The following is a 26,722-nucleotide window of genomic DNA, read 5'->3' as shown; positions in this document are numbered from 1 at the left end:
CGTGGAAGTCCAGGAGCACGTCTCTAGTGTGCCACCCTGCTGTCCCACACACCGATGACATGTGTGGTAGCCGCTCCCTTGTTGGGGTGCCTTTTTGTCCACTTTTATCTTCTAGTGCAGCAGACCTGTTCTGCACAGGCCCAGGTATTCTCAGTCTCGGGAAGGTATAGACAGTATGTAAACAAATGGGTGTGGCTGTGTTCTAATAAAACTATTTACAAAGACTATTTCTGTTCATATCTGGAGTTGAAGGTTAAGACCCATGTGAAACTGGAATGGTTGCCGAATCCTCTGCTTAGCTCGGGTCTGTGGGCCTGGCCAGACGAGTCAAGGACGTAGGCCGGGCTTGGTGTAGATCCTGTCAGTTGTCACACACACACCTTACTGCAGGCCTTTTTGTTGCTGGGCTTATTGGACAGGAGGAGCCTCAGGACCCTCACCAGGGATTTAAACAAATTACCAAGGATTTCTGGAGACCCAGAGCTAGGCAGATGATGCTTGCCTCCTGTGTCCTCAGAGACAGAAACTTCTGCCCAGACATGGGCTCTTCTTTAGAGCCTGACCCAACAGAATGATCTTGTGCCATGTCTGTGACCTTCCACTGTCCTGCCGTGTTCACCATCTCCAGCCTCTTCAGGTTGCTTGGAGAGGGGAGCCCACTCCAGCTGTTGTTCTGTGGGTCTGTGGCAGCTGGCTCTGGGGGGGTGTGTAAGGCCAGAAGGCAGTCAGACTCTCCCTCCAGGAGCGTCTCCTCATCATGGTACCCAAAGGCATGTGCCGTTCAGGCATTGGAAACTGGAGACAGGGCCGTAGGAAAGGAGCCGCGAGCATAAATAAGCCCGCCTCTTCCTTCCGTCCTGGAAAGTCCTGGTTTTGACACCGAAGGACCCAGGGACGAGGCGTCTATTGCAGCAGCTGGCGTCTCAGCGAGTCGAATGGGGGCTCTGCTTTGTTCACAGGAAGAGGGGACGTCCAGCCTCAGTTGGACAGCGCGCTCCAAGACGTCAATGATAAGTACCTCCTGCTGGAGGAGACGGAGAAGCAGGCGGTGCGCAAGGCTCTGATGGAGGAACGGGGCCGATTCTGCGCCTTCGTCTCTATGCTGCGGCCAGTGATCGTAAGTGGGAGAAGGCCCCGGAAGGCGTGCACTCTGGTGTGGAAGGGCTTCCTCTTTATGAATGCACCCGACACGGAGTCAGGAGGACGCACCGCGTCAGCAATGACATTGCAGTCCTGACTGAGGACCGGGGATGGGGGATGGCCATGTGGCCCACGGTGTGTTCACAGGCGGCACCAGGTGCTCCACTTGTCTGGAAGGCCTGGGAGGGGTTCTCCCGAGAGACCCAGCCACCAGCATCACCTGGGTGCTGGTTAGAAATGGAAGTGCTCAGGCCCAACCCAGATCACTGAATCCAAAACTCTGGGCCGGGGCCCCAGCAGTCCGTTACATAAGTCTTCTGGTGATGTCTGAAGCTTGTTGGCCAAACCGCACACCCAGGAATGACTGTGAAATTAATACAGGAAAAGCTTCAACTGATAATTTCAGTCCTCCTCTCTGGTACTTCTTTTTGTACCAGGGATCAAACTTGGAACCTTGTGCTTGCAAGGCAGGCGGCCGCACCACTGAGCTAAATCCCCAGCCCTCCACCTCCTTTCTGAATATGTCCTTTGCATCCCGTCATTGAGAGCTTTGGGGTGAGTGCTACAAAGGCCTGAAAGATGGCCCTGCTGTACCTCCCCTCACTTCTGGCAAGACACTGGTTGGCGTTTTTCCTTGAGGCTAGAACTTGGCCCTGGATCATTGGAAGCTTTGGAAAGACAATGACATGTATCCTCTCCTCTCCCCAACCTCGCTCACCATTTATTAAGATGATTGTAAGAGACAAGTTGAGGGCCTCTGTTGAACACAACAGGAAACTTGGAAAGGCCATATGTGGTCAGCGACCCTAGCAGAAGCCGTTGGACCAAAAGCATGACATGAATCCCATGTCCTAATATTGTGTGAACCCTCTTTTTGCAGGAAGAGGAGATTGCAATGCTGGGGGAGATCACCCACCTGCAGACCATCTCAGAAGACCTGAAGAGCCTGACCATGGATCCTCACAAACTGCCCTCCTCCAGCGAGCAGGTAGGCACGGCCGCAAAGGGTTGGACGGTGAGGCTTCACATGCTCAGGGGACCCGTGTGCCACCTGCCACATCCTTTGCCCTATGATGCATGGGGTCACCGTGGCCAGCACTGTCTGGTGCCTGCGTAGTGTGACGGGCACTGCTCTGAGCTCTGCACAGACGCACTCACCCTCCCTGTGGCGCCGGTCCATGACCCTGAGGACTGCGACACGGAGCCGCTGACCCGGCTTGCCCAGCTGTGGTGGTGGTCTGGGGGCCCGAGCCAGGCTGTGCAGGACCAGGGCTCTGCTCTTGCAGGATGTGGCATGGTGTGCTTGGGCTGTCACAGCTCCTGCCCTCCTCCCGCTGTGGTGGCACTTGGGAACAGCTCTTGTCTTAGGAAAAGACACTGCCTTCATGCTGTGTCGCCTGTACGCGTGATGTTAACACTGCTGATGTGTTTGGGGATGCGAGGAACTGTGTGCCAGATGAGCCCTCTCACACAGCTCCTGCCTCCTCCTCGGAGAGCAGTGTAGGATGCATTCTGGAGCTTGTGTCTTTGTTCCTCTGTGAAGAGTTCGCTCTAGTGCAGCAAGTATGCCTTCACTCGTGAACAGCCGCAGTGGGCGGAAGTTGGCCTTACCCCTTACCCTCCAGGGGCACTTCAGGAGCATGAAAATGTGTGCCAATACAGCTGCGGAAGGGTTGGCTTGCTCTTGATCCTGTCAGCTTCTCAAGTCCTGACCCTGGTCATACAGGGAACAGGTGGCCGCCGCATAGGAAGTGGTTTCAGTGTCAATTCAGCAGGTCCAGAGCCACTGTTGCCTCTGTGGGGCTACGAGGTGAAACTCCTGCCCATGCCAGCCTTGGGTACGAAGAGCTGTGAAGTCATGTGTGGTCACTGTGGTTCTCTCTCTTTTAACGGATATTTCACGGTTTTCCTTTTCTCTCTGCACCCTCACTAGCTACAGTTTTGCTTGCCTCAGAGAAAGGATAGTGACATGGATGTACATTGAGTACAGCTCTTTAATTTAAAAAAACCTTGATGTTTTCTTCCTTATTCCCACTGCCCGCGAGGGCCATCTTGTGGTGTCCTGTGAGTGTTGAAGTATGGTGGATGTGTTCCCTCCTCAGCACCCTGCTTATCATTCCTTGGCTCTGTCCCCTCAGGTGATCTTGGACTTGAAAGGTTCTGACTACAGTTGGTCCTATCAGACTCCACCCTCTTCCCCCAGTGCCACCATGTCCAGAAAGTCCAGCGTCTGCAGGTAAGGTGTGGCAGGGTCTCTAGCTTTCAGGGACAGGAGGTGGTGAGGGGTCTGCTGCAGGAACAGTTGGGACTTGGGTCTCACTCTCTTGAGTCGGAGAGGAAGCCCATCAGCCCACCAGCCCTTAGTCTGCTGAATACTGCGTGCTGTCTTTCAGTCTCACGCTGTAGGGACTTTGGCGTTTTATGACACTGTATTTGAGTTTCCTCTTGAAGCACAGGAAACACCACCAGGACTCGAGGAGAGTGAATGTAGTCCACTCCTTATTCAGGCTGATTTCACTGTTGTTGGAACAAGTAGAGGAAGCACCTTGCTGTGCCCTCCACCATCTTTTTCTCGAGTTTTCGTAGAGTAAATGGACTTCTTGCTTTGTCACCTACACCATCACAAGCTCTGCCCAGCAGTCCATTACCTGTGGAGACAGACTCCTGTGGAAGGTCTGCCAGCCACAGAGCTGTCGCCTAGCAGTTTTGTTAGGTGGCTGTTTTTGGCTTGCTGGCTGGGAAAATTTGTTCTCCTTGGAAGTGGGGACGTTAATCGTACATTGCTTGATAGAGCCCACCTGCTGCTAATCATGTTGTTTGGCACTGCAAAGCCAGATGGGCCCCTTTTCCTGGCTGAGGAGGGTGCAGTGCAGATACGCTGGTCTGTGTATGGAATGTCTGTGTACCCGGGTGTGTTGGATTTCACCCTGTAGCTTGCACACATACCCACTTAGCTGGCAGCTCAGGTCAAGAGTTATATCCTGACACTCTGCCTCTGAAGATGTCAGTGGTTTCTTGTCATCTTTTTGGGGGCTCTGTGTATTAGTCACTGAGAGAGAAGTACATTATATTAGTAGGCAAGAAAAATGCATGAAGGTAAAGCCAGCTGCATGGTGTGTCCCCTTTCTCCCAGTCTTGGCTGAGTGGAAGAATGCAAAGCATTGTCGTGAGCCGTTGCAGGAGCTGCTGTGAGGATTACTGTCAGTCCCCCCAGTGTCCTCTCTCGCTATTTGGGAGGTGAAGGCAGAAATCGTGGTCTCTGTCCCCGCAGAGCGGTTCCCTCTGGCGGGCTACCTCGTGTCAGTCTGAACATTGCACACACAAGTCCTGGTGGTGGCCAGGGTGCAGCGCTTGACTGCCACCTGCTTAGCTGCTGTGTGTGCAGCAGAGTCTGCTGCAGGGTGGGGGTAGAAACCAGACTACTGACCCCAGGCTGGCTTGTTTACCTCCCCTCAGGCACTCTGCAGTGGCCTTTATGGTTCAGTTCTGCCTGTTAGGACCGTGGGACTCAGCTCATCTGTTTGTCATAACCAAGGTTCTGCGCACAGAGTACACAGTATATTTCTTGCAGCTGGAGATGGTATGCAGGCAGAACACCCAGGGGGCATGTGTCCCTGCTCCACTTTGTGTTCATTGCTCCATCTTGGAAGCAAACAGCTTGGCACTGATTGCCTCTGGTGGCTCAAAACTGCCTGCTTCTTGTCAAATACAGTTGGGCCAGGCCTGAACTTCAACAGAGAAATACCTGAGGTCAGGGGAGAGACTATTAACTGAAGCACCCACGGTTTTGATATGAGGTGAAATGCACACATGCAGTCGTACGGATGGATTTGCGATGTTCTGTACCACAGTCTTGCCTGGGCAGGGGTCCTGCAGCTGTGGTTGGCTGTGTGGACACTGGTCCTCTAGACCCGGCTACTCCATCTGAGGACACCCAGGCAGGTCGTGCTGAAGGCATAGTGGGCCTTGTTCTGGGGTGGAGGTTTCCGCAGACAGATGGGATCAGCCCTGCTGGCTCTGGTGGTAGATGACGTAGCGAAGTCGGGCATCCTTTATCCGTGGTGTGTGCATTGCATCACCAGCGACCTGAGCCTCATTTGCTCTCGCCCACCTGAACAAACCTTTTGTTCCTGGTGCAGTGACTCGGTGCCAGGTAGCTTAGGGTCTGTGCCCCGTCTGGTGCCCAGAGCTGACTGCATTGTGTTGTGCTCTTCCTCCCTGCCCCGGGCCTGTCCCACTTCTCGCTCTCGCTCCACGGCTGCCCTTGCTCCTTGACCCTCACAGCAGCCTGAACAGTGTCAACAGCAGCGACTCGCGGTCCAGCGGCTCCCACTCGCATTCTCCCAGCTCGCACTACCGCTACCGCAGCTCCAACCTGGCCCAGCAGGCGCCTGTGCGGCTGTCCAGCGTGTCCTCCCATGACTCGGGCTTCATTTCTCAGGACGCCTTCCAGTCCAAGTCTCCCTCCCCCATGCCGCCAGAGGCTGCCAACCAGGTAAGCGCGCCCACGGCCTGCGGGGAGCACAGGGTGACCTTGGCGGGTGGACCGTGTGTGCTGATGTGGAGCCCTTGGTCTCAAGGTGTGCCCCACAGGCAGGATGGCGCAAGTTGGACTGGAAGGCTATCTGGGTGGCATGGCCGAGGACCCCTCCTGTGTAAGCAGCAACATCCCCATGTCCCTGGCCCAGGGAGGGTCAGCTAATGGGTGCTGGGTGCCTCCTGCATGCCCAGCTCAGGTTCTCCCTCACTGGCTGAGATCCTGTTGTTGCAAAGCCACTCAGATGCCCTTCCGTTGGCCCTCTCAGCGTCGCTCTATTATTTTGTATTTCCAGTGCAATGAATCACCAGCACCTCCACAGATAATGCTGTCGGGTCTTTGATCCTGGGAGAAGGGGTGGTATGGGGTGTTTTGGGTTAGACAGCACCAGCCCAGCCCAGCCCGGTGCTCCAGCTTCAGCCAAAGGCTGGGCCTGAGCAAGAATCAACACCCTTCATGTGCACATAGGCCCCTCCTTGTCTCTCCCATAGTGTGCAGTTACTGAACATGACGGAAAAATGTACTGGGCTGCCACCCGTGAGCCCCATAGCGCCACCTGCTGGGCAGCCTTGGCCAGAGCATCACGTTGCTCCCAGCTGGAGAACTGGAACCTCAGGGCTCAGCACTTTCTTTTGCTTCCCTGGGAAACTGTGACCTCTTTCTCATCTTTGTTTAGAGACTCGGTTTCATATGGAAACAGACATCCTAGTGCACCACTGTAGTTTAATGTGCCTGCCCTTTGTCATGCTCTGGGGTGCCTTGGCTTAACCTCCAAGTTGTCCTTTGTCCCTTGCCATGTGCTTTTACTAAACCATGCCTGCCCCGCTCGCAAGCAGAGTGTGAATGGTCAGGGGAAAGCAGGACTCACACTCCCGGAGGCTGTTCTCTCACAGCGTAATTGTGAGTTTGTTCTCAGTGTGCCACAGCCCTTACTGAAGGGGAGAGCGAAAGCAGAAGGTGGGAAATGGGGATTTTCTGAAATTTGAACCTGTGCCCAACAGTGGTGTGACGAGTAATATTAGCGAAGTTTTAATAAGCTCAAAGATGCTGCCGGCTTTAATCGAGACCTCTGTTTTTTAAAGGCATCTTGGCTGCTTGTAATTATAAGGTGGGAGAATTTAAGGAAATTGCACAGACAAAATCAGCTTGCAGTCACCTTCAGTTTAGATGCCTTTGACCCCATTCCGGAAATGGAAAACAATAAATTCAGAGAGCTTTGAAGTCCACGGTTCCTCAGCTAAACCTGACAGAGGCAGAGCTTTGAACCCTCAGACTCTGGGTCCTGGGCTGCGCGGAGACCCTGAGCTCGGGCCAGTAGGATGCCTGTCCACCCTTCAGCCTGTCCTTGCTTGAGCTCCCTGGAGCCCTGCGAACTGCTGAATGTCATCCTGGTCCCTGGTCTTCTTGGGACAGGAAAGCTAAGCTCAGTCCCTCTGCAGGAGCCTTTCTGATGGGGGTGGAAGGGGCAGAAACACCAGGGTGGGTTCCTTGACAGCTGATTCTAGAATACTTCTGGAGAAATCCTGGTACAGCAGGGCAGGCTTATTTCAGCATCCTGGGGTTAAGGGAGAGGTGACAGGTGACAGTGAAATGCTTCAAGTCCCAGGGCGCAGGCCGGTGCCTGGGACCCAGTTGACAGGAGAGGGTGGTCACTGCTGGATTGCTGTCAGCGTTTCTGGAGCACCTGTCCCTGCCCAGTTGGGTTGGGAACCTGTGTGTGATGGTGAATGTGTCAGCCAAGGAGCCTTGCTGTGAGCACACACCCTGCCCACACGTGGTGCTAGGGTTTAGCACCCCTCTGCAGGAGGAGCTGTCCTGAGCCCAGATGGCTGTGCAGGCAGGGACAGCTCCGTGCATCCCAGAGCTGGAGCCACCCATAAAAGAGCTGCCAGGCATTAGGGCCATTCCAAGAGACGCGTCACTGAGTGCTGCCTGAGCCTGTGAGAGGCTGGCCAGGCGGCCCTGGGCCCTTTGACACCAGAGCTCAGCCCTGCCACCTGGTCGGCCCTCCAGTGCTGGGCACACACTCAATCCCACATCCTTGAGCCCACAGCCCAGCAGGGAAGGAGTTTGCCTGGTCTCACGCTTGTTTCTAGGGCTTGAAACTTACGTATGAGTGCAAAGTGGGGAAGTAACCCTAACTGTGCTCTCTCGTCCTCCCCTCTCCCGTGTGCATCTGTCTCGTGTGTGCCCTCCCGCCCCCCCCCACTTTTGTGTGTGATGATTTGGTGGTGTGCTTTGGTTTGCCGTCCCCTCGTGTGCCCCTCCCGCTGCAGAACTCGTCCAGCTCGGCCTCCTCCGAAGCCTCGGAAACCTGCCAGTCAGTGAGCGAGTGCAGCTCCCCCACCTCTGTCAGCTCAGGCTCCACCATGGGTGCCTGGGCGTCCACGGAGAAGGTGACCGCCAGGGCACAGCTGTCCTGCTGCAGGAGTTGGACCCTCAGCCCGTGCCCCAGAGCAGGCCCTTCTTGGGGACGGGGTGCAGGCCAAGGGCTGTCTGGAGGAGCAGGGCAGGAAGGGCTGTGGGGACCTGGGGGCAAAGGCCCCGACCCGGCTGGTGCTGCGTGCTGTCCCCTCCCCAGCCCCTGGTGACATCCCACTGTGCTGCTGTGCTTGGGCTGGCTCCCCCCGCCCCCGCCCCTAACTGGGTGATGAGTTTGGAAACCTGCACTGAACAAGTTCACTTGGAGATGCTGCCAGACTTGGAAATTTGCATGAAGGGACGAGCAGATCCCTGTCACATGGAACCATGCTGCACTAGTTAATCAGTCAAAGGCCTCGGTTTCCACACTGTGCAGGCAGGTCCGGCGTCTCCCTGACGGGCCCTGCGATCTGTATGCGTTCTCGGTCCCCAGCTCTTCTTGCTCGGCAGCAGTGCCCATGTTGGCCTGTGACACCTAGGTCCCCTCCCCAGTGTTGATGCCATTGTGTACCCCCACACTCATCTTGTCATATTAATTTTTTTCCTTTTCTTCCCTCTTTTTGTTTCCAGTTGTCTAATGGGTTCTCTCACTGTAGTTTATCAAGTGAGGCCCGTATGGGGCCCGTGGGTGCAGGTGCTTTCCCTCATTGCCTGCCCGCCTCCCGCCTGCTCCCTCGGGTCACCTCTGTCCACCTTCCAGACCACGCTCATTATTACACCATTGGGCCCGGCATGTTCCCGTCATCTCAGATCCCTAGCTGGAAGGTTTGTGTCTCCTCCCCTCATTGCTCCGCCTGCTCAGTGCTCCATCCTCCCCCTTCTTCCCAGAGCACCCACCTCCCTGGTCCTCCCCTTGGGCAGAGCCAGCCACAGCCAGCAGGGCTTCCTGTAAGGGGCCCCAGTTACCCAGTCACAGGGCCCAGGAGCCTCAGCTCCTGCTCAGGGCCACATTGCCCGGGTCCACACCTCCTGAGGCAGCCCACCCAGCCGCGCGTCTCCTGCAGGGCCAGAGTCACCACCTAGATTATATTTGCAGTCATTGTGTTTTATCTTAGATGCACACAGACTTTGTTTTAGTTTGGGTCCTTCTAGACTTAGCTCCTGGGAAGTTAGGTTGCTGCAGGAGGATGATCTGTTTTATTTCTGAGAAGGCCCTAATTTGAAAAAGTCAGCACCTCAGTTGCCGGCGGCTTTGAGCAAGTTTAGACTTCACCGCTCAGAGGTTTGCGTGGCTGCCCAGGCTGCTCAGAGCCCTCCTCCCGCTGCCCCAGGCCTGCTTCACAGGAGGTAGAAGGTCCAACCCAGAACGGGAGTGGGAGTGGGCAGCCCGCCAGTGCCCCCCAGTGGCCAGCATGGCACCGTGCAGCAGTCCAAGCCCGACTGCCTTTGCTGCAGCCCTCGCAGGTGGGCGAGGTGGCCCTCAGGGGTCCTGCTAGTGGCCTGGCTTCTGGGCATTTGTACCCGGTGGGCAGAGGTGAGGAGGAGGAGGTCCCCAGGGCCCCCAGGAGCCGGGTGGGCAGCAGAGGGGCTGCGGGTACCCCTTACATGGCTGCCCCCTAGGACTGGGCCAAGCCGGGCCCCTACGACCAGCCACTGGCCAACACCCTGCAGCGCCGAAAGGACAAGCGAGAGCCTGAAGGCGGGGCAGGCGGCCCAGCCGAGGAGACGCAGAGACCGCGCAGCATGACCGTGTCGGCAGAGGTGGGAGGTCCCCAGGGCCCCCAGGAGCCGGGTGGGCAGCAGAGGGGCTGCGGGTACCCCTTACATGGCTGCCCCCTAGGACTGGGCCAAGCCGGGCCCCTACGACCAGCCACTGGCCAACACCCAACACATGGAGCCGGGGTGGTGGTCTGGGGCGCGCTTGAAGCCAGGGCCTCACACCGTCTGCCCACCCTGCAGCCTGGGGAAGAGGTGGAAGCCTGCGAGGAGCTGGCACTGGCCCTGGCACGGGGCCTCCAGCTGGACGCGCAGAGGAGCAGCCGGGACTCGCTGCAGTGCTCCAGTGGGTACAGCACCCAGACCACCACGCCCTGCTGCTCTGAGGACACCATCCCCTCCCAAGGTAGGTGGGAAGCCGAGGCGGGAGGGTCTCAACTGCAGACAGAGCCAGAAAACACAAACCAGGCTGGTGCTCCCAGGCCCCAGTGTGTGCAAGCAAAGACGGTGTAGGGAGACAGAGAGCAAAGGGTGGGAGGGAAAGGGGACGGTTGTTTTCATCAGGAATGTTCTGGCGAGGTGACACAGCTGTCACGCACGGCTGCCATCCCAGCTACTCAGGAGACAGGCAGGAGGCCTGCACATCCAGACAGCCTTGGCAAGACCTTGGCTAGCGAAGTGAAACAGTGGAGAGTTGACTCCACTGAGTTCGGGTCCCAGCAGCACCAGAGTAACAGCAGTTGGCCTGGACTTCAGCAGCTTTTCTCACTTCCCCCTCTGGGGTGCAGGGGGGTCCCAACCTGCGCTCAGACACGGCTTCTTTTTCATTTGCCACTTTGTACTAGGCATTTTTAAGTTTCTTATTAGTATGTTTGTGATACATAGTGATTATGCATGATCCTGCATGGTGAGTTGGTACAGCTACATACTTTTTTTTTTTGGTACTGGGAATCAAACTCTAGTCCTTGCACATGCAAGGTAGGCGGCGGAACCACCGAGCAAAATGCCTGGCCCCTCCTTTTCTTTTTCTGAGAGTCGTGCTGTGTAGTTCAGGCCAGCCATGGGTTTGTGAGCCTCCTCCCGTCTCTCCATGCCGGGATTAGAGGTGTGTGCCATCAGCCTGCCCTGCGCTGTCCTGAGGCAGTGCCACATGTCACCGTGGATCCCGCATGTACCTCACTTTTGGGAACTCACTGTCCAACCTTTGTGCTTGCTGTAGCCAGTTAATGAGTTGGGAGATTTTCAGATCTGTGCTAATCTGTCAGGTTTGTGTTTCACACCGGGTTCCAGACCAGAAGATCTGTAGATTCGTCTCTTTCATCCCTCACAGCAGCTCTGCTGCAGCCTGGCTTCTTGGCAGTTTCCACAGTAACAGTACCTGCACGGCCAGTTACAGCAGTAACAGAGACAAGGGCCCTGCAGGGAGCCCTCAGGGAGGCTCCTGGGCTGGGACTGGGGTGATCTTGTGTGTGCCATCTCTGAGCCTGTGTCCTCTCAGCTCTGGGCCTTGACTGTCTAATCAGATCCCACACTCAGTTTCAGATTATGATTATTTCTCCGTAAGTGGGGACCAGGAGGCCGATCAGCAGGAGTTTGATAAATCCTCCACCATCCCAAGAAACAGTGACATCAGCCAGTCCTATCGACGCATGTTCCAAGCCAAGCGCCCAGCCTCGACAGCCGGCCTCCCCATCACCCTGGGACCTGCTGTGGTCACTCCAGGGGTCGCAACCATCCGACGGACCCCTTCCACCAAGCCCTCCGTCCGCCGGGGGGTCATTGGGGGCGGCCCCATCCCCATCAAGACACCAGTGATCCCTGTCAAAACCCCGACAGTCCCAGATCTCCCCGGGGTGCTGCCCTCACCCCCAGATGGGCTGGGGGAGGGCACCCCAGGAATCGCCAGCACACTTTCCTCCAGCCCCCCACTCCCGGGCCCCAAGCCCAGTGTCCCCGTCCCTGAGGAGCACAGACAGGCGATTCCAGAGAGTGAGGCTGAGGAGCAGGAAAGGGATCCCCCAACTGCCACCGGCTCCCCAGGGCCGATGCCCGAGAGCGACACCACAGACCCAAGTCCGAGGGCTGCTCCCCAGGGGGAGGACATGCTGAATGCCATCCGCAGGGGCGTGAAGCTGAAGAAGACCACCACCAACGACCGCTCTGCCCCTCGCTTCTCTTAGGCTCCCACTGGAGAGCGAACTCTTTAGTTAGTAAAACCCAATTGGTCCTAATCCATTCCAATCTGGCATCAAAAAATTTTGTAGGCAATTCAGAAGTCAGCTCTTTTGAAAATACTCAACATATTTAGATAAGAATTAAAATCAAAATATGTAATGACATCATCTTGATCTCTTAAATTTGTAAATACAATTTTCTTTCTGCATTTTAATCTTAGTTTCCCTTTTGATTTTTCTGAAGGTGCCAAATTCCATTTAACTTTTTTACAAGTCTTTGTAAAATTTTAAATGCATAGGGGGGTGGGTTGGGGCTGGGGAACCAGAGTAGTTTATTTCAGAAAAGGATTACTATACTTAGTTGATTTTTTTTCCTTCCCACCCCTGCAAGCTTTTGTAGATGCATTGTAGTAGTCTAGCCTAGAAGCGAATCCGAGTTATTTTAATGTACAAAGTGGGTAAGGGGTAAAAGTCTTGTTTAAATATATACTGTTCTGGATGAGAAAAGCAGGACTAACAATTGAGCAATATTCAGAGAAGCGAGTCTGGAGGAGGTAGACTCAGCGGGGCTGGGAGGGCGGTGGGAGGGGCGCTGTCTGCGTGACCTTTAAGAGTAGCCTAGGTTGAGTTTCTAGTAGCTTCATGGTAAATGCATCCACATAAGCCATACTGGAGTGCAGTGTTTCATTTCTGTAGGGCTTTTAAGGACTTTCTCCCAGATTCCTCCGCACCGCACGCAGCACCGCACCGCCTGGAGTCCCGCATGCTGCCGCCTCAGGGTAGATGTAGGCCCCCACTTAGTCTACTGAGCTCACTCCTATTGAATCCAAACACGTCTGAGGGTAAGGCAGTTTCTAACAATGTGGAAACTGCTAGCAGGGAATTCTTAGATACAGCAAATGCCTTTTACTTACCCTGTGCCCAGCAGGCTGGGTGCATTGAAAAGCCCAAATATTTTGAAAAAACTTGAGTGGATTTAACAAGGGTCACCAGCTTGGAGTCCAGCAACTTGCTAACGTGTTTACCAACCTGGGGTCTTGTTTTTCTTCCTTAAATAAATGGCATTGAACTGGCTTGAAGAGGATTTATTGTCACTGGGAATCTGACCCACTATACTGTCCCTTATTTTAGGCAGTGGTTTTGGAATGGATTTGTGTCTTAAGTGAAAGTTGAAATTGTTATAATGCCCATCTCCAAACTCAACAGAGCTTTGTAGAGCCAAAGGGATGGCATTTGAGGCAAGCTGGCAGGCCCCTGCAGGGGGCCTGTTCCTCCCTGTGGGTTTCTGTGGGCCCTGCCTTCATGGTGCCCTTCCGCTTTCCCACCAAACTGCGCTGGACATGAGAGTACCGTAGCTGTAGTCGCTGTTCTATATATTAACACATAACACTGCTGTGATTGCTCAAGGACACTTTATGTTACAGCTTCGAGCAAGGCATGATTATTAGAAACTAAGCTTTTTCCTTTGAAAAACAAGCTCCTAATACAGACTATAAGCAACAGTAGTGCCTGTGGTTTAGCCCACCAATCTGATGACAAGTAGCTGATGCACTGTGCATATGATGCTTGAGAGGGTTTTTGCAAAAGCAGAAATCGTTGGCAGGTGATTACAATAAAGTGGTATTTTAACCCTTTCAAATAAACGGATGTAACTGTACCCTGGTACAGCTTTTCACTTGTTTAGCTTTTAAACGTTAGTATAATCTGAATAAATTTAATATACAATGTTGCCAAATTCAATGTAGAGAATGTGACAAAACACCTTGGATAGTTCTGTTTGTGTTTTTGCATATTGTAAAAGCAGTGTCACAGCTAAAAATAAACCCTTTCTCAAGGTAAATTATTGTGGTTTAGTTGCTAGTTTGTACTGAGTGTTGGCCTCTCCTGTGCAGGTTTTGTTCGGAACTTGTATAAATAACAGTTGTGTAGTGTGTCTCCCTTCTACATTGTAACAGTTGCTTCAGCCTACATTACAAATAAAGAACCACTAGAAAAAAAGCCGTTTCAAGTCTTATTAAAATTTAGTTTGAGGCCCCAGTCAGCTATCAAGATGACTGGGACTCAAATTTGAGTTCTTTCTGACATTTCTGCATCGCTTATAGGGTCTGCAAACAAGAGTTCCCTAAACTGTGAGTTTGAAAACCGTTCTAATGAATTACTGAGAACTAAAAGCAACCAGTTTTGGTTGAGTTTGGAAAATTACTTAAGCTTCTTGGAAGAAAACTCCTTGAAACAAAAGGGCTGTGCCATGTTCTTACCTTTGGGGCTACAAACAGTCCAGCGCTGGAAGAAGCAAAGTTGGGCAGCTGGCTCCAGAGGTCACGGCTTCATCCAGACCCAACCCTTACCCAGCCATTCACTTCCACTCCTGACAGGACGAGGCCAACTCCATGCCTGTTGGGAGAACTGTTCTTTGCAGAACTAAAATCCCAGCCAGGCCTGCAATCCCAGCACTCTGGAGGCTAGACAGGAGGATTGCAAGTTTCAGCCCAACTTGGGCAACTAAGTGACTTAGTAAAACTGTCTCAAAAAAAAAAGTTGGGGATATAACTCAGTGCAAAGGCCCTGGGTTCAATCTGCAGCAGCAGCAGCAAAAAAAAAAAATAAATAAATAAAATAAAAAAGCACTATAATCTCTCTAGAACCCTTAGAAAACCAAAAAGGTATTTAAACCCTCAGGATTTCTCTCTTGACTGTATTTGCTCTGGTTATTACAGCTAATCAAGCCTATATCGTAACAGCTGTTCAATTCAGGCTTCAGTTTTCCCTTCCAGATAACATGATTTCAGCACAATTTGTCTGTCACACGTCTACCCAGTGACCTGGCACCTCAGCGATGTCAGACAGAAGAATGCCACAGTCATAGCACACCAGGTGATTTTATTAGGGCAAATGAACTTCCCTTGCAAGTATGAACACAAGGTGCCCGTGCCTCTACATGGGCCGCTCCCGGGGCCTGGTCACAATGTGCCACCACAGTGGGGGCAGGTCGCCCTCCTTTCTAGCAGGAGGCAAAGCTTCAGTCTTGGGACCATCCGGTGGGGTTTCCTCCTGCAGCTGTTTAACCTAGAGGGGGTGAGGAAGGAAGAGTCAGACACCAACTGGTGTGGTGAGGTGACAGCCTCTGTCCCACTCCGCACACCCGGCCTCACTGCTGAGACGGCTGTGTACAGCTGCAGTGTTTCTATGCTCCTGGTTCTATCAGAAAATCTTCCCCCTCCAGCAGCAATGAGGACTGAAGCCAAGGCCTGTGCACTGAGCTGCACCCTAGGCCTCATGCCCTGGGCCCCTGGGCTCAAACTTGGAGCCTAATCCTTTTGCCCTAACCTCCCAGAGTGCTGAAATTATAGGCATGTGCCACCACCTTTGGCAAATTTTCAGAAAAGCTGGAAATGACCATCATGCCCCTCCTGTTCTTTAAACAAAGGACGATTACATCTGCAATTCCCTTTGTCACAGTCCCCAACCACCTCCCCTCCCAGAGAAACATTTATTCTTGTGTCTCCACTGTCAGTGTGTTAGTGTAAAGCCCCCACCCACCCCGGACAGTAGCCTGGACAAAAAGTAACATGAAATCACATGTAAAAATGGGCCCAGTCTACGTGATGTTGCCAAGCAGCCCCAGTTCTAGCAATCTCTGAGGTCACTGTCCTCACAGCAGGAGACCTAAGAGCCCAAGCTCCTGCACCTAGGTGTGCTGGCTAACCTGCTGAAGAGGTGGAAAGTGAGGTGAACTGCTTCAGAAATAACCAGCTGCAGAATGAGCCTGGCTCCTTAACCGTGGAAACACTCTGCCAGCTTCTAAATGCTGTGACATTTCTTAACAAAACATGGTGCCTCTTGGCCATAGTGATCTTCCCTCCACTTCACCTTGGCCAGGGATTTCCAAAGAACAGCATCCTGACCCTAACACAGAACCAGCACAACTTCTACACTAGCAATTCCAGCACACCATATACTACCCAGCCACCACCTGCCCTTAGAGCACTTGGGAACCTCAAGAGATTACAGCTCTCAAGCTGGCCTCTGTCCGTCCTTTCCTTTATTCAGTTTAGACTCCGTCATAGCAATCATTCTTCTGAATCACCTCAGTCTCGGCAACTGTAGTGGGCAACTCACCACCCACCTTTAACCTAGTGCTGACAGACAGTATGACTAAGAGGACAAAGTCCTGGAACAGAGTGCTGTCGTAACACAGTGGCTACTCCCAGCCTTGGATGGGCCTTCACTGCCACCCGCATCCCACAGCTCTCCAGCAAGCACATGCTCTCGGCGAGGAGCACCCCTTCTCCACACTGCACCACTTCCTGTGGCATTCATCGTCACCAAAAACAGACGCTGTCACACACAAGTCTCACTGACTCAAATTATACATTTTACATCCAATTTTTACAGAGGAAGAATTCTTGCTCCTTTCTTCTCTCTCTACACTCTCTCCTAAGAGCTCCTTTACTTCTGTGGCTTTACAAACAACCCAAAACGTACATTTCTATTTCTAGACCAACTCTCTTCTTTGAGGTTCAGATTCCTACATCCAAAGTTGTACCCTATATCTCACACAGGCCCCTCAAATGTCACACTTCTACAATGAGATGCCTGACTGTCCTTCTGATGCCTGTTTCCGCATACTGGAAATGTTACAGCTTAACAGTGGAAACCATTCTTGATGCCCTGCTCTCTCCCACCCACCCCCGCACCCCAGTCTTTCTCTTTCTCAAAAAGATACCTGGGATGTCAATTTCCTGCATATCTACTCAATCCACCCCAGTGCTGGTCACAGTAACCCTTTGACTGGAGTACCACAGTAACCCAAATGCACTCTACTTTTCCTCCTGGCCTCCTGTATTGTACTGACAGTATACAGAAAAAGTGACCTTTTATAACTGACCACCAGGAGATCACTGTAAAATGCTTAAGGCTCTAGGGTGGCGAAGGTCAAGGAATAGTAAGGGTATACCAAGAAGGTCAGCCAAAGGACTAACTAAGGTCAATGAGAACAGAAACAAAACTAGAGAAACATCCTAGCGGAAGACTAGAGGATACATTTAAACTTATGTTACGTGGAACACACTTAGAAAATGAAATGCATCTGAGAAGCAAGGGGCCAGCGTGTCCTAGCCGGACTGCGACCTTAACATGCAGAAGCACACACTGGCTGTCCAGGTGCTGACTGCTCCAGTGATTCCCAAGGAGACACACCTCTCGCTCCCAGCTTTCCAACCGCAGTTTCTTCCACTGCTCTCTCTTGGCAAAGTAATCAGGATACATAGCCTTCTCAGAAGGGTGCCAGTGATCTAAGCACCATTCTGGAACCTGCCAGGAGAGGAAATCAGGATGTCACTCTACAGGATACACTTACCTGCCGCCGACAGGGTCCTGCTTAGGAGAGAGACAAAAATAAAGTTGTACTTTCATAATCACTGGGACTACCAGGTTGTTTCTGACTCTAAGAAATGAACAGCAGAGGCTAAGCAAGGACCAAAGACAAAGAATGCCATAATGCAGACAGCCCAGGGTTGCAAAATAGCAGTATCAGCCAAGACAACCACACCCTTCTTGCCCTAGCTACACCTTCTGAACACCCAGGGTGACGTCGTGTTACTTGGAGGCCTCACTTAAGAGTAGCTAATGAACAGTAAGTACCAATCCAAACAGGGTAACTTTCAGGTCCCCAAACTAGGTATTTCCAAGTAACTTATCAACTGGCTTTGCCAAAAAGCATACTGCAAGATCATGGAGCTGAATTTAAAAAGTTTTAATGACATCTGAGAGAAAAAAACTGACATCTGAACAAAAAAAATCTGACAACTCAGGAAAAAAATGTCATCACCATTCACAGAGCAGAGCAAGTGGTGTATAAGGCTGAGGTCTGCGATCAAGGAACACAGACCACCTTTCCGTCTGGTTCTCACCATGATCCTCTTACCTTGTAGCACTCGTATCTCTCATAAGAGGTGCCCCCAGGAGAGTCAGGGAAGATGTACGGCTGCGGGTGCTGATTCTGCCAGAATTCTTCTTCTGCCTGCCTCAGAAGCTGGGTGGCCTTCCTCATATCCTTCTCATTCCTATGTTCTTCAAACCGGGCTCTCATCAAACACGCAAAGTACCGGTATTTGTCCCTTAAGCCAAAGGATTTTGGTGGTTACTGAAGGAGGATATAGTATAGTCTGACAGGAGCTGCACTCCTGCTCATGCTGCCAGGAGGACCGGGATAATTTCCGGGCATGTCCCCCACGCTGCCTGTGGAGCAGCCCCATCACGACTACTTCCTTTGCAGCCCTCCAACCATTAGCAAGAAACACTGTGTTGAACACAGCCTAGTCATTTTCTCCTTCCTTCAACAAAGAAATGACACAAGATAAGAAAAGGAATTAATAAAAAAGCTATGGATAGCTTCTGTAGGAGTGTTCAACATTTACTCACAACTTACTGAATTTCCTGTCTTGTACTAGGACTATGATAAACTCTGGAAGAGGTCGAATAAAGAGAGGTGTTTCATGGTACAGTCATGCTCAAATTACAGAGATTTAGGTTTGAATCCTGACTGGCACTAGTCATACCTTGGGCAGGCTACAGACAGGTTTTGAAGGAACTGTGGGCAGACTTCACTTAGAAGCCTGGATGTTGTATGCCTATACTCCCAACACTGAAGAGGCTGAGGCAAGACAATAGTAAATTTAAGGTCAGCCTGGACTACACAGTGAGACCTCAAAAAAAAAAATGTAACTAGTTAAGCTAATGGAAAATGGTCCTAATAAATCTTACTAACTAAAAATAATCACCAACAATAAATATCTACTTCAGTGAGGGTGCTGTGAGTACCGTTCAGACCAGAGGACAAAGGCCTAAAGTAGGCCCCTGTATTGACAGTATCGGAGAAAAGATATTTAGGTCCATTTATGAGAATGGACCTGAATTATATAGCTTTGCTACTGCTAGAAGCATAATCTGGGGTAAACTACTCAATGAGTCTAAGCAAGAGTTCCTTGGTAAATATCTACACCCCAAAGTCTTTGTGAAGATTCCAGGGGCCAAAACACATAAACACACTTCACAAAGCACCTGATATCCCAAGTGTACAACATATAACATGTTATGACATGGTGTCATGGTCTATATCTAGAGGTCCCCCAAAGCTTCATGTGTTCATACATGGGGCTTTTGACTTTATAGTTATATGTGATGGTAGGAGGTAGGGTCCAGTCAGAAGAGATATTCACTGGGGGTGTAGTTTAGAAGGGTGCAAGTGGACCCTTGACTTTCTAACTCAACTCCTTCCAGAGGGCTGGTTGTAACTCAAGTTGGTCACCTGCCTTTAAAGTCTCTCTCCTGTATAATTTTAGGCCACACTTTCTTCCGGGCAGATCTCGGTGTCCTTAGAGAGACACTGGCCTAGGATTTCTCAGTTAACTCCGCACAGTGAAGGATACTGTAATGTTTCTTCCAGAACTCATTTAAGGATTAAATCTGTATCTGAGACCATCTGGAAGTACAAATGGCCAGCATTGAGGTTGTAACTCAAGACTTTGAAAGTTTAAAATTCTAGTCATAACCCAAGTTGTTCATATGTCAGGCCAGTTGTAACTCAAGGGTTCACTGTATCTCTTTTCCTAGCTCTTCCCTGAGCTCACTGCTTCCCATGTACCTCCAGGTGAGTAGATCTCCTCTACCAAACTCTTACCCCATGCCTTCCTGCCTCAGAGCCAGGCAAATATGGACTAAAAATTTGAGTAAAAAATAAACCTCTCCTCCTTTGAGTTGCAGGTTTTGGCTATTTTGTTCCAGCTATAAAGTAACTAAGACACATGGGAAAGAGCTTATTAAAAAATCAGTGTCCAGATTTACATAGTGTATGGCATATAAACATGGGTGTTACTCACGGAGATAAGAACGTGAGAGCAATTTTAACATTTTAAACTTAAGTGACTAAAGTTCTAATAATGCCACTAGCTGGGTCATAAAATTTGGGAAGAGAATCTGAATGACAGAATGAGAAAATGAGTTTGGCTTTTAAATTATTCAGACAAGCTAAGTTTCAGAGAAAGGAAGGTGATCTAACAAGCAATTGGAAATATAGCTGTAGAGCCAAATGAACACAAATGGCAACTTAAGTCCCAGAATTACATGAAAGCGCCCAAAGCACATACACACTTTAGCCTAGAATGGAACCAGAGAACAGAGTACCATGGAGGCAAATGAAGAAATTCAGGCAAGGACTGTGGAAGAACGTGAAACTTAAAATGTTGAGTCAGTGCTATCACTGTAGTTAGTTTTATCATTTCCTCTGTGACTATGAACTTTAATATTCCGAGTTGTACTTCAGCAACCTGGATTCTTGACGGCATAACTTTCTTCACAATATTGATAATTCTGTTATCTATTTGTTTACATTCTCATCCCCATCCATGAGCTGCTGCAGCTCAAAAAGGATTAACTTTTATTTGGCATCCATCATAAAAGCTGAATTGCGTATTGTCTAAATAGGAAAGATTCAAGAAAGAAACGAAATCTCACAACGATGTACCTGGCCACCTTCCTGCACAGCAAAGAGAATGTTCAGTCTGGGCTTCAAGGTTACCCTCTGCAACTCTCAAAGGCCAATTTAGCTTTTCATCGTTTAGAGCAGATGTCCTTCAACTGGGATTAGGTTTTGGGATTCTGACAAGAGAGCAGTGGCCTGGCATTGACAAATCTTGGATGGTGACCTATCTTGCATAACATTTAGGTCACAAAAGAACTATATATTTTAACACTATGTTCTAGGACCAGTTTTTGGATAGAGGAGGAAAGAAAAATGTGGGAGATGGAAAAGATGCTAAAGAAATGACAGGACTGGATGAAGCTACAAAAAGAAAAGCTGATGGGACGGGTGGGAGAATGACGATGCTTTGGAGTCAAGACCCCTGAATTTTAATCCTGGCTTGGACACTTAGTAGCCGTTCGACCTTGGCCAAGCTAGTCCCAGGGCCTCAATCTGCTCATCTGTGAAACAGGGCTAAAATAATCCCCCACTCCCAACTCCGGAGTTGTCTTGTGCACTTAACTATTGTACATACTGCTGTTGGTGTTAGGCACGATAAGATCGTGAAGAAAATGTCCTTCAGTGAGCGATGAACCTACGGCAATTATGGTTTCGGACACTTCACTTAATCTTCATGCAACCCTGTGCGCTGCGTCCCGCGTCCACTTTACTGAAGGAAAGGGGCAGGCTCCTCCTAAGCATCTCTTCGAGTTCTGGCTGCAATGGGCGGCGAGCCTGGGGCTCCGGGAGCGGGAATCTCCTCCCCCCACGTCCCCAAAGTCCTTGGGCCGCCCGGGCCTCTCAGCCTCCACGCCCACGGTCGCCCTCCCGAGCCCCGGGGCCCCTGCTCCCACCTGTGGACACACCACGACTCGAGGTGGCGCAGCGCCCGCTTATAAAGCCGCAACACTTTTTGCTGGTGGGTCAGGTAGGCCGCCGGCGCCGAGAACGCCATAGCCGGGCCCTTACCTTCAGCGGCCGCGGGGGCTGCTGGGAACCGGAAGTCGGAGCTGTGGGCGGGACTAACGCCGGAAGGGCCTGCCGACCTGAGGCCACGTACATTTCCGCCGGGGAGGAGCCGGCTACGCAGCCATGAGTCGCTACAAATTCGTCGGTGAGAAAAGCGTTTTCGGTCCATGGTCCTTTCTACTGTCCCTCAGTCTCTCGCCTCGTATAGAGACCCCGAGCTTGTAGCTCCCCGGCTGTTTCAGGACTTGCAATGGGATAGGGTGTAGGGCGGAATCAGTACTGGTAATGGATGGTCTGATTCTTCATTTGAGTGCTGGTTTCACGAGTGTGTACTGTATTTGTGAACATTCATGAGCTGAACAGATCTGTGCTGCTTTCAGAGTGTCTGTTGTATTCGGTTAGAGACCTGGGAGTGTAGCTTAGTGGTGGGGCACTTGCCTAGCATTCTCGAGGCCTTGGGTGCGATTGCCAGCACCGAAATAAAAGCAACCTCTAAAAGATCAGTCACTACATGCTCTCTTCTCTCCGTGCACCCCACCTCTACCCTTCTCCCTCGCCGTGGTTGAAAGGATTGGCTCGGAGGGACCTATTAATCCATCACTGTTGCTGAGTGCTTCTGATGGCCTAGGCCCTGACCTGGAACACGGGGCGCAGAGAGAGATCTGGTCCCAGCTGTGCTGGCGTCGCCATCTGCTGGATAAACTAGAGGACGCCTACGGTAGGGAGAAAAACCAATTCCCGTTACTTGGCAAGTGCAGAGTTGTTTCAACTGCAGCTGGACGAAAGGTAGAGTACAGCAGGGATCCACGAGGTATGAATCATTATTAGGCATTTAGGAAAACCTGAGGGACATTGTAAGAGCTGTGATCAAAAAGGTAACTTGGGACTCAAGAGTCTCAGTTTAGTTCCACTCAGTGTGGAGGTTCACAAAAAGCTTTTCAGAGGAAGCATTCAGTAAATCGTCGAATGCCAGGTGCGTGGCCAGCCTCTTGAGCTGTGACATACACCAGTGTGTAAAGCTTGATCTTTGCCTTGGTAGAATTTCCAGCTGCTTACAGGTGGGAAATGACAGCAATCACATCCTAAGGTGATCCTGCTAGCTATTATATGGATGTAGCAGGTATGAAAATCATTTCAGATCTTGAGCTAGGTCCGTGGAAAAGAGAAATGAAAGAGACTGGCACAGTATTTAGCAACTGAGTGTTCAAGGCAGGTTATGGCAAGTGAACAAACGAGACTCAGGGTTTGAATAAATACTAAACATGAAATGGAAGCATGCCTGGCAGGAGTAGTGGGAGCACCACCAGGTCCATGTGGGCACGGACATCATCCCGGCACCTGGAAATGTAGTCGGTGCTTCAGAGAGTAGTTAAGGTCATAAGTGTAAATCTGAGTTATTTTAAGCAGTGTACTTCTCCAAAGACATTTTGTTGAACACTGAAACTATAAAACATTACATTGCAGTTCTCAGACTGGAGAGGTGAGCCCTGTGTACAGTCAAGGCAAGTACAGAGGAGAATGTGTGTGCCAAGAGAGGGTTAGAGTGCCATGAGATCCCGGTGTGAAGGTGGATACGCAAAGGCTATGAAGCGTCTTCTGGGATGTGATGTTTCTGCCTGCACCCTCATCTGATAGATGATGGTGGAGATGGAATAGGCATGGGGCACTCCACAGAGAACACTTACAGAGATTTGTTTCTGGCATACAGCGGATCCCCTGCCTCAAGTCACTTGTTTTTAAGTTCATTTTCCATATAGGCTCTGGAGTGGTCTATCAGAAAGTCAGATCAACTAAACTTTTCTTCTGTAGATCTTTGATTTGCTCTCCTCAGGACATCTGAACTGTCTTAACATCATGCAAAGCTCTTCTGCTGCTGTCTGGTCCTGCCCACAGTTCCATCCTCATCCCTCGTGTGCCTTTTAAACTCTTGTCTACAAGTTCCTTTCCTTGGGCAAGGTTTTAAAGTGTCAGTTTGGGCCAAAATGTTTTTCTATGCTTCCTTTGTGCTTCTGACTACCCTGTTGCCCGGCCTTGTACATATTAAGAGTTCATAAATCTATCCTGTGCCACATTATTTATAATTAAATATCGATGTACCAGCTTTTCTCACTAGACCAAACTTTGTAAGACAGGGACTGGTATTTTTCTTTGTTTCTCAGGGATTTAGTACAGTGACTGTTCAATGGAAGTATGAATGATTGTGTAAAAATATATGTGGCCTTAACGCTGAGGTGGTAAGGAAGTTGATAATTTTTAGAACGAGGTGAAATAGAAAAGGAGGTGACTTTATTGGAATAAATAATTGGGATAATTTTTTATGTTCTTCAGTTCCATCTCCTGATATAACTATATTAAAAGTTTGAAGCATATACTTCCCTAACTTTTAATTAAATATACATAGATGAATACAAACATCAAGATTTTTTGTTTTATAAAGACAAAAAAAGTCATACTATATGTATTCAATCTTTGTTACATAACTTGCTCTGATTTGTTTTGTTTTGTTTTGAGGCCAGGGTCTCATGATACAGTGCAGGCTGGCCTTGAATTCACTGTGTAAACCAGGTGGCCTCAAACTCACTGTGATCCTCGTGCCTCAGCCTCCCAAGTGTTGGGATTACAGGGATGTGCCACCATACCTGGTGCTTGCTCTGATACTTAATCTGTGTCATTTAAAAGACTTTATGAACCATTGCAGTGATGTTTCATCCTACCAATGTCATATTAGTTGCATAGAAAATTGGTTCATGAACAAGCATCAATTAAAACAATTACATGAAAAGCTAAACCAGTGTTAATGAAGGCAGCTGTAGATTTTAGTTTAGAACAGCTGACTATGCTCACTCAGGTTATAATACTCCACTTCCCTCTTCTCTGATTGTATAACACACTGCTTCCCCTTCATACAATACTGTGTTGGAGGAGGATGAGAAGCAGAACTATGTGTTGAAAAGTCTCCACCACCTCCTAAAAGTACAACTTTGAGGTACAGACGTAACACAGGAGCCTTTGAGAGACTTAAGATCCAAACCGTAGCCTGAGACCTACCTTTCCTTGCACCCTGAAGGCAGTATGGTGTGCCTGTGTAGTCTGACTTGTAGAGGGGTCCTACATCCCCACTACAATTCTGTGGTTCTAAGAACATCAAGCTACAAAAGCATTGGCCTTACTTCTTGGTTGTAGGAAGCATCTCCAGAATATCTGAGAAGTTACACCTTGACCCATTGTCCATGGCTCAGAAGACATCTGGGTGCAAGGACATGGTTATTTGTCCTAACTCCAGGGTTCCAAAAAGCATTCATCTACTCCCAGGAGTTCTGAACTAGGTGAAGTGAGGTGTGCTAGGAACAACACCAAAGACTAATTTAGATCAGATATGTATCGCAGGGCAGAGCACTTGCCTAGTGTGTGACCATGTTTATCTGAGCACCATTAGGGGTGGAAGGGGGGCAGGGTGTTTTGACGTCTTTTTAAATAATTACTGTCAAAATTACAAATACTTGGTTATGGATCTTTCATTCGTGATTCATGAATGAGGGCAACCTCCATTAACAGAATAGAATTAGAACTCCCACTTGGGGGTAGCAGAATACAGTGGGTTTTGTAAGGGGGAATGAGGAAATAGAATAGAGCAAAAAGAACTTGATCAGTTAACAGGTCACTTTTTTTGTAAGGGTTAAAGAAGAGGAGACTTCCCAGTTAGTCTGATTTGTGTTGTGATCGTTCTATTTCTTTAAAGTTTCAGTTTCCTTATGTAGCATTTAGCAAGAGTTAATATTTTGGTTTGTTCTGGTTTCTTGGGCCTCATACAATAGACTCTCATAATTTTTGTTTACTGGTACTTTTTTTCTTTTTTTTTTTGGTACCAGGGATTGAACTCAGGTCCTTGTGCTTGGGAGGCAGGCAGTGGAACCACTGAGCTATATCCCCTGCCCCTCTGGTAATTTTTTTTTAGACTTTATTACATAAATGACATTAAAAATTTTAACATTGTAAAAAAATAAAAACAACATACCACCTAAAATCTCACCCCTTAAAAATAAACTGATACAAATAATATTTCAGAATTTGTATCTATCTACTATATTTGCTGTCTTAAGTGGAAAGTATTTAATTGCACTTGAATTTGTAAGAAAAAAATCAAATTGAAGGGACTGCTGAACTTGTGATATCTATATTTCTTCACCAGAAGAGAATCCTTTAATGATTAAAAAAAATCATTAATATCATTGAGAAATTGGGAATAATTTTTATTTACCTGTTTTATTTAGCTGTTAATGTACAGTAACGTCAGTCAATTTTCTCAAACAGAACATGAAGAGATCACACCTAGACCTTATTTTTTTTTTACACATTTCTTCTGTTTTTATCAGCTTTTTTAAATGAACTTTCTCAAAGTTTATAACATTTTTCATCCCATTGTGGAAAAGTAATTAGCCCTATTGTTTCTCTTGCTGCTGTGTTAGAATAAATATAGTACTTAAGCTGGGCATAGTGGCTAGTGCTCCTGACCCCAGCATATGGGAGGCCAAAGCAGAATGTCTGAAAGTTTGAGGCCAGCCGGGGCTACATGTCTCAATAAAGCCAAACCAAGACTTTACGTAGAATTTAACCTCCAGTCCTTTTGTTCCGGCTTCTCCATTCCCAAGAGTGATTACTAATTTGTGGATTTCAAGGGGCAGGATTGATACTTGAACCTATAGGGGAGGAATAGATTCCCCTTCCCCTTAGTTCTTATGCAGGCTCTTTTTTTTTGTTTTGGTTTGTTTTTTGTTTTTTGAGACAGGGTCTCACTATGTAATTGAGACTCACCTGGAACTCACTATGTAGTCCAGGCTTGTCTTGAATTCACAGTGATCCTCCTGCCTCAGCCTCCCGAGTGCTCGGATTATAGGCTTACACCACCATGCCCAGCTCTTGTGCAGGCTCTTCAGCTGGATCTAGGAAAAAAAAAATCTATATGAGGATGATTAACAAGAGAAGAGCATACAAGTTTTATTAAAATGTACATGTACATAGGAAGCCTTGCAAGAGAGTGAAGTTCAGAGAAATTACTGAAGCAAGATGCTTTTACACTTTTTAGACACATACCAATAAATTTAGAGCCAGGCGAGTGGCGCACTCCTATAATAATCCTAACACTGGGGACATGGGCTGGAGGATCATAGCAAGTTCGAGGCTAGCCCAGGCTACATAGTGAGACCTGTCCCAAAAAAAATACAACACAGCAAACAAAACAAAACAAAACAAAATTTATGAAGAAATGACAGAAAAAAAATTGAGTTTGAATTAGTGTAGTAAATT

At 49.5% G+C, this 26,722-nt stretch overlaps 3 protein-coding genes across 9 annotated transcripts in view; 2 read left to right on the top strand and 1 right to left on the bottom strand.

The window, feature by feature from the left end:
- Positions 1-13,113, top strand: part of Mtss1 (MTSS I-BAR domain containing 1) — a 141,860-nt gene extending 128,747 nt beyond the window's left edge. The window contains exons 9-16 of the mRNA XM_033759247.1: positions 960-1,117; positions 2,021-2,128; positions 3,279-3,376; positions 5,425-5,635; positions 7,954-8,073; positions 9,659-9,799; positions 9,998-10,160; positions 11,291-13,113. Coding sequence (XP_033615138.1) covers positions 960-1,117; positions 2,021-2,128; positions 3,279-3,376; positions 5,425-5,635; positions 7,954-8,073; positions 9,659-9,799; positions 9,998-10,160; positions 11,291-11,934 — 1,643 coding nt within the window. The 3' untranslated portion in view covers positions 11,935-13,113. The remainder of the gene's footprint in view (positions 1-959; positions 1,118-2,020; positions 2,129-3,278; positions 3,377-5,424; positions 5,636-7,953; positions 8,074-9,658; positions 9,800-9,997; positions 10,161-11,290) is intronic.
- A 1,680-nt stretch (positions 13,114-14,793) lies between these two features.
- On the bottom strand, positions 14,794-21,469 carry Ndufb9 (NADH:ubiquinone oxidoreductase subunit B9). Its single transcript, XM_010611233.3, has 4 exons — positions 21,304-21,469; positions 17,855-18,047; positions 17,128-17,241; positions 14,794-14,994 (listed from the first exon to the last, which is right to left on the bottom strand). Exons 1-4 carry the CDS (start codon positions 21,402-21,404, stop codon positions 14,863-14,865), a joined length of 540 nt encoding a protein of 179 aa, XP_010609535.1. The 5' UTR covers positions 21,405-21,469; the 3' UTR covers positions 14,794-14,862.
- Positions 21,467-26,722, top strand: part of Tatdn1 (TatD DNase domain containing 1) — a 42,535-nt gene continuing 37,279 nt past the window's right edge. For 3 of the 7 annotated variants that reach the window (XM_010611232.2, XM_010611227.3, XM_033760850.1), the window contains exon 1: positions 21,471-21,563. In XM_010611232.2, the coding sequence (XP_010609534.1) occupies positions 21,542-21,563 (22 nt within the window). In that variant the 5' untranslated portion in view covers positions 21,471-21,541. The other 4 variants (XM_033760851.1, XM_019205579.2, XM_019205580.2 and 1 more) reach the window with 4 other exon arrangements.

Source organism: Fukomys damarensis, unplaced genomic scaffold (genome assembly GCF_012274545.1).
Source record: "Fukomys damarensis isolate Sample0158 unplaced genomic scaffold, DMR_v1.0_HiC HiC_scaffold_5, whole genome shotgun sequence".
NCBI lineage: Eukaryota > Metazoa > Chordata > Mammalia > Rodentia > Bathyergidae > Fukomys > Fukomys damarensis.
Note: the sequence above shows the minus strand (reverse complement) of the source record. Positions and strands in the feature narration are given on the sequence as shown.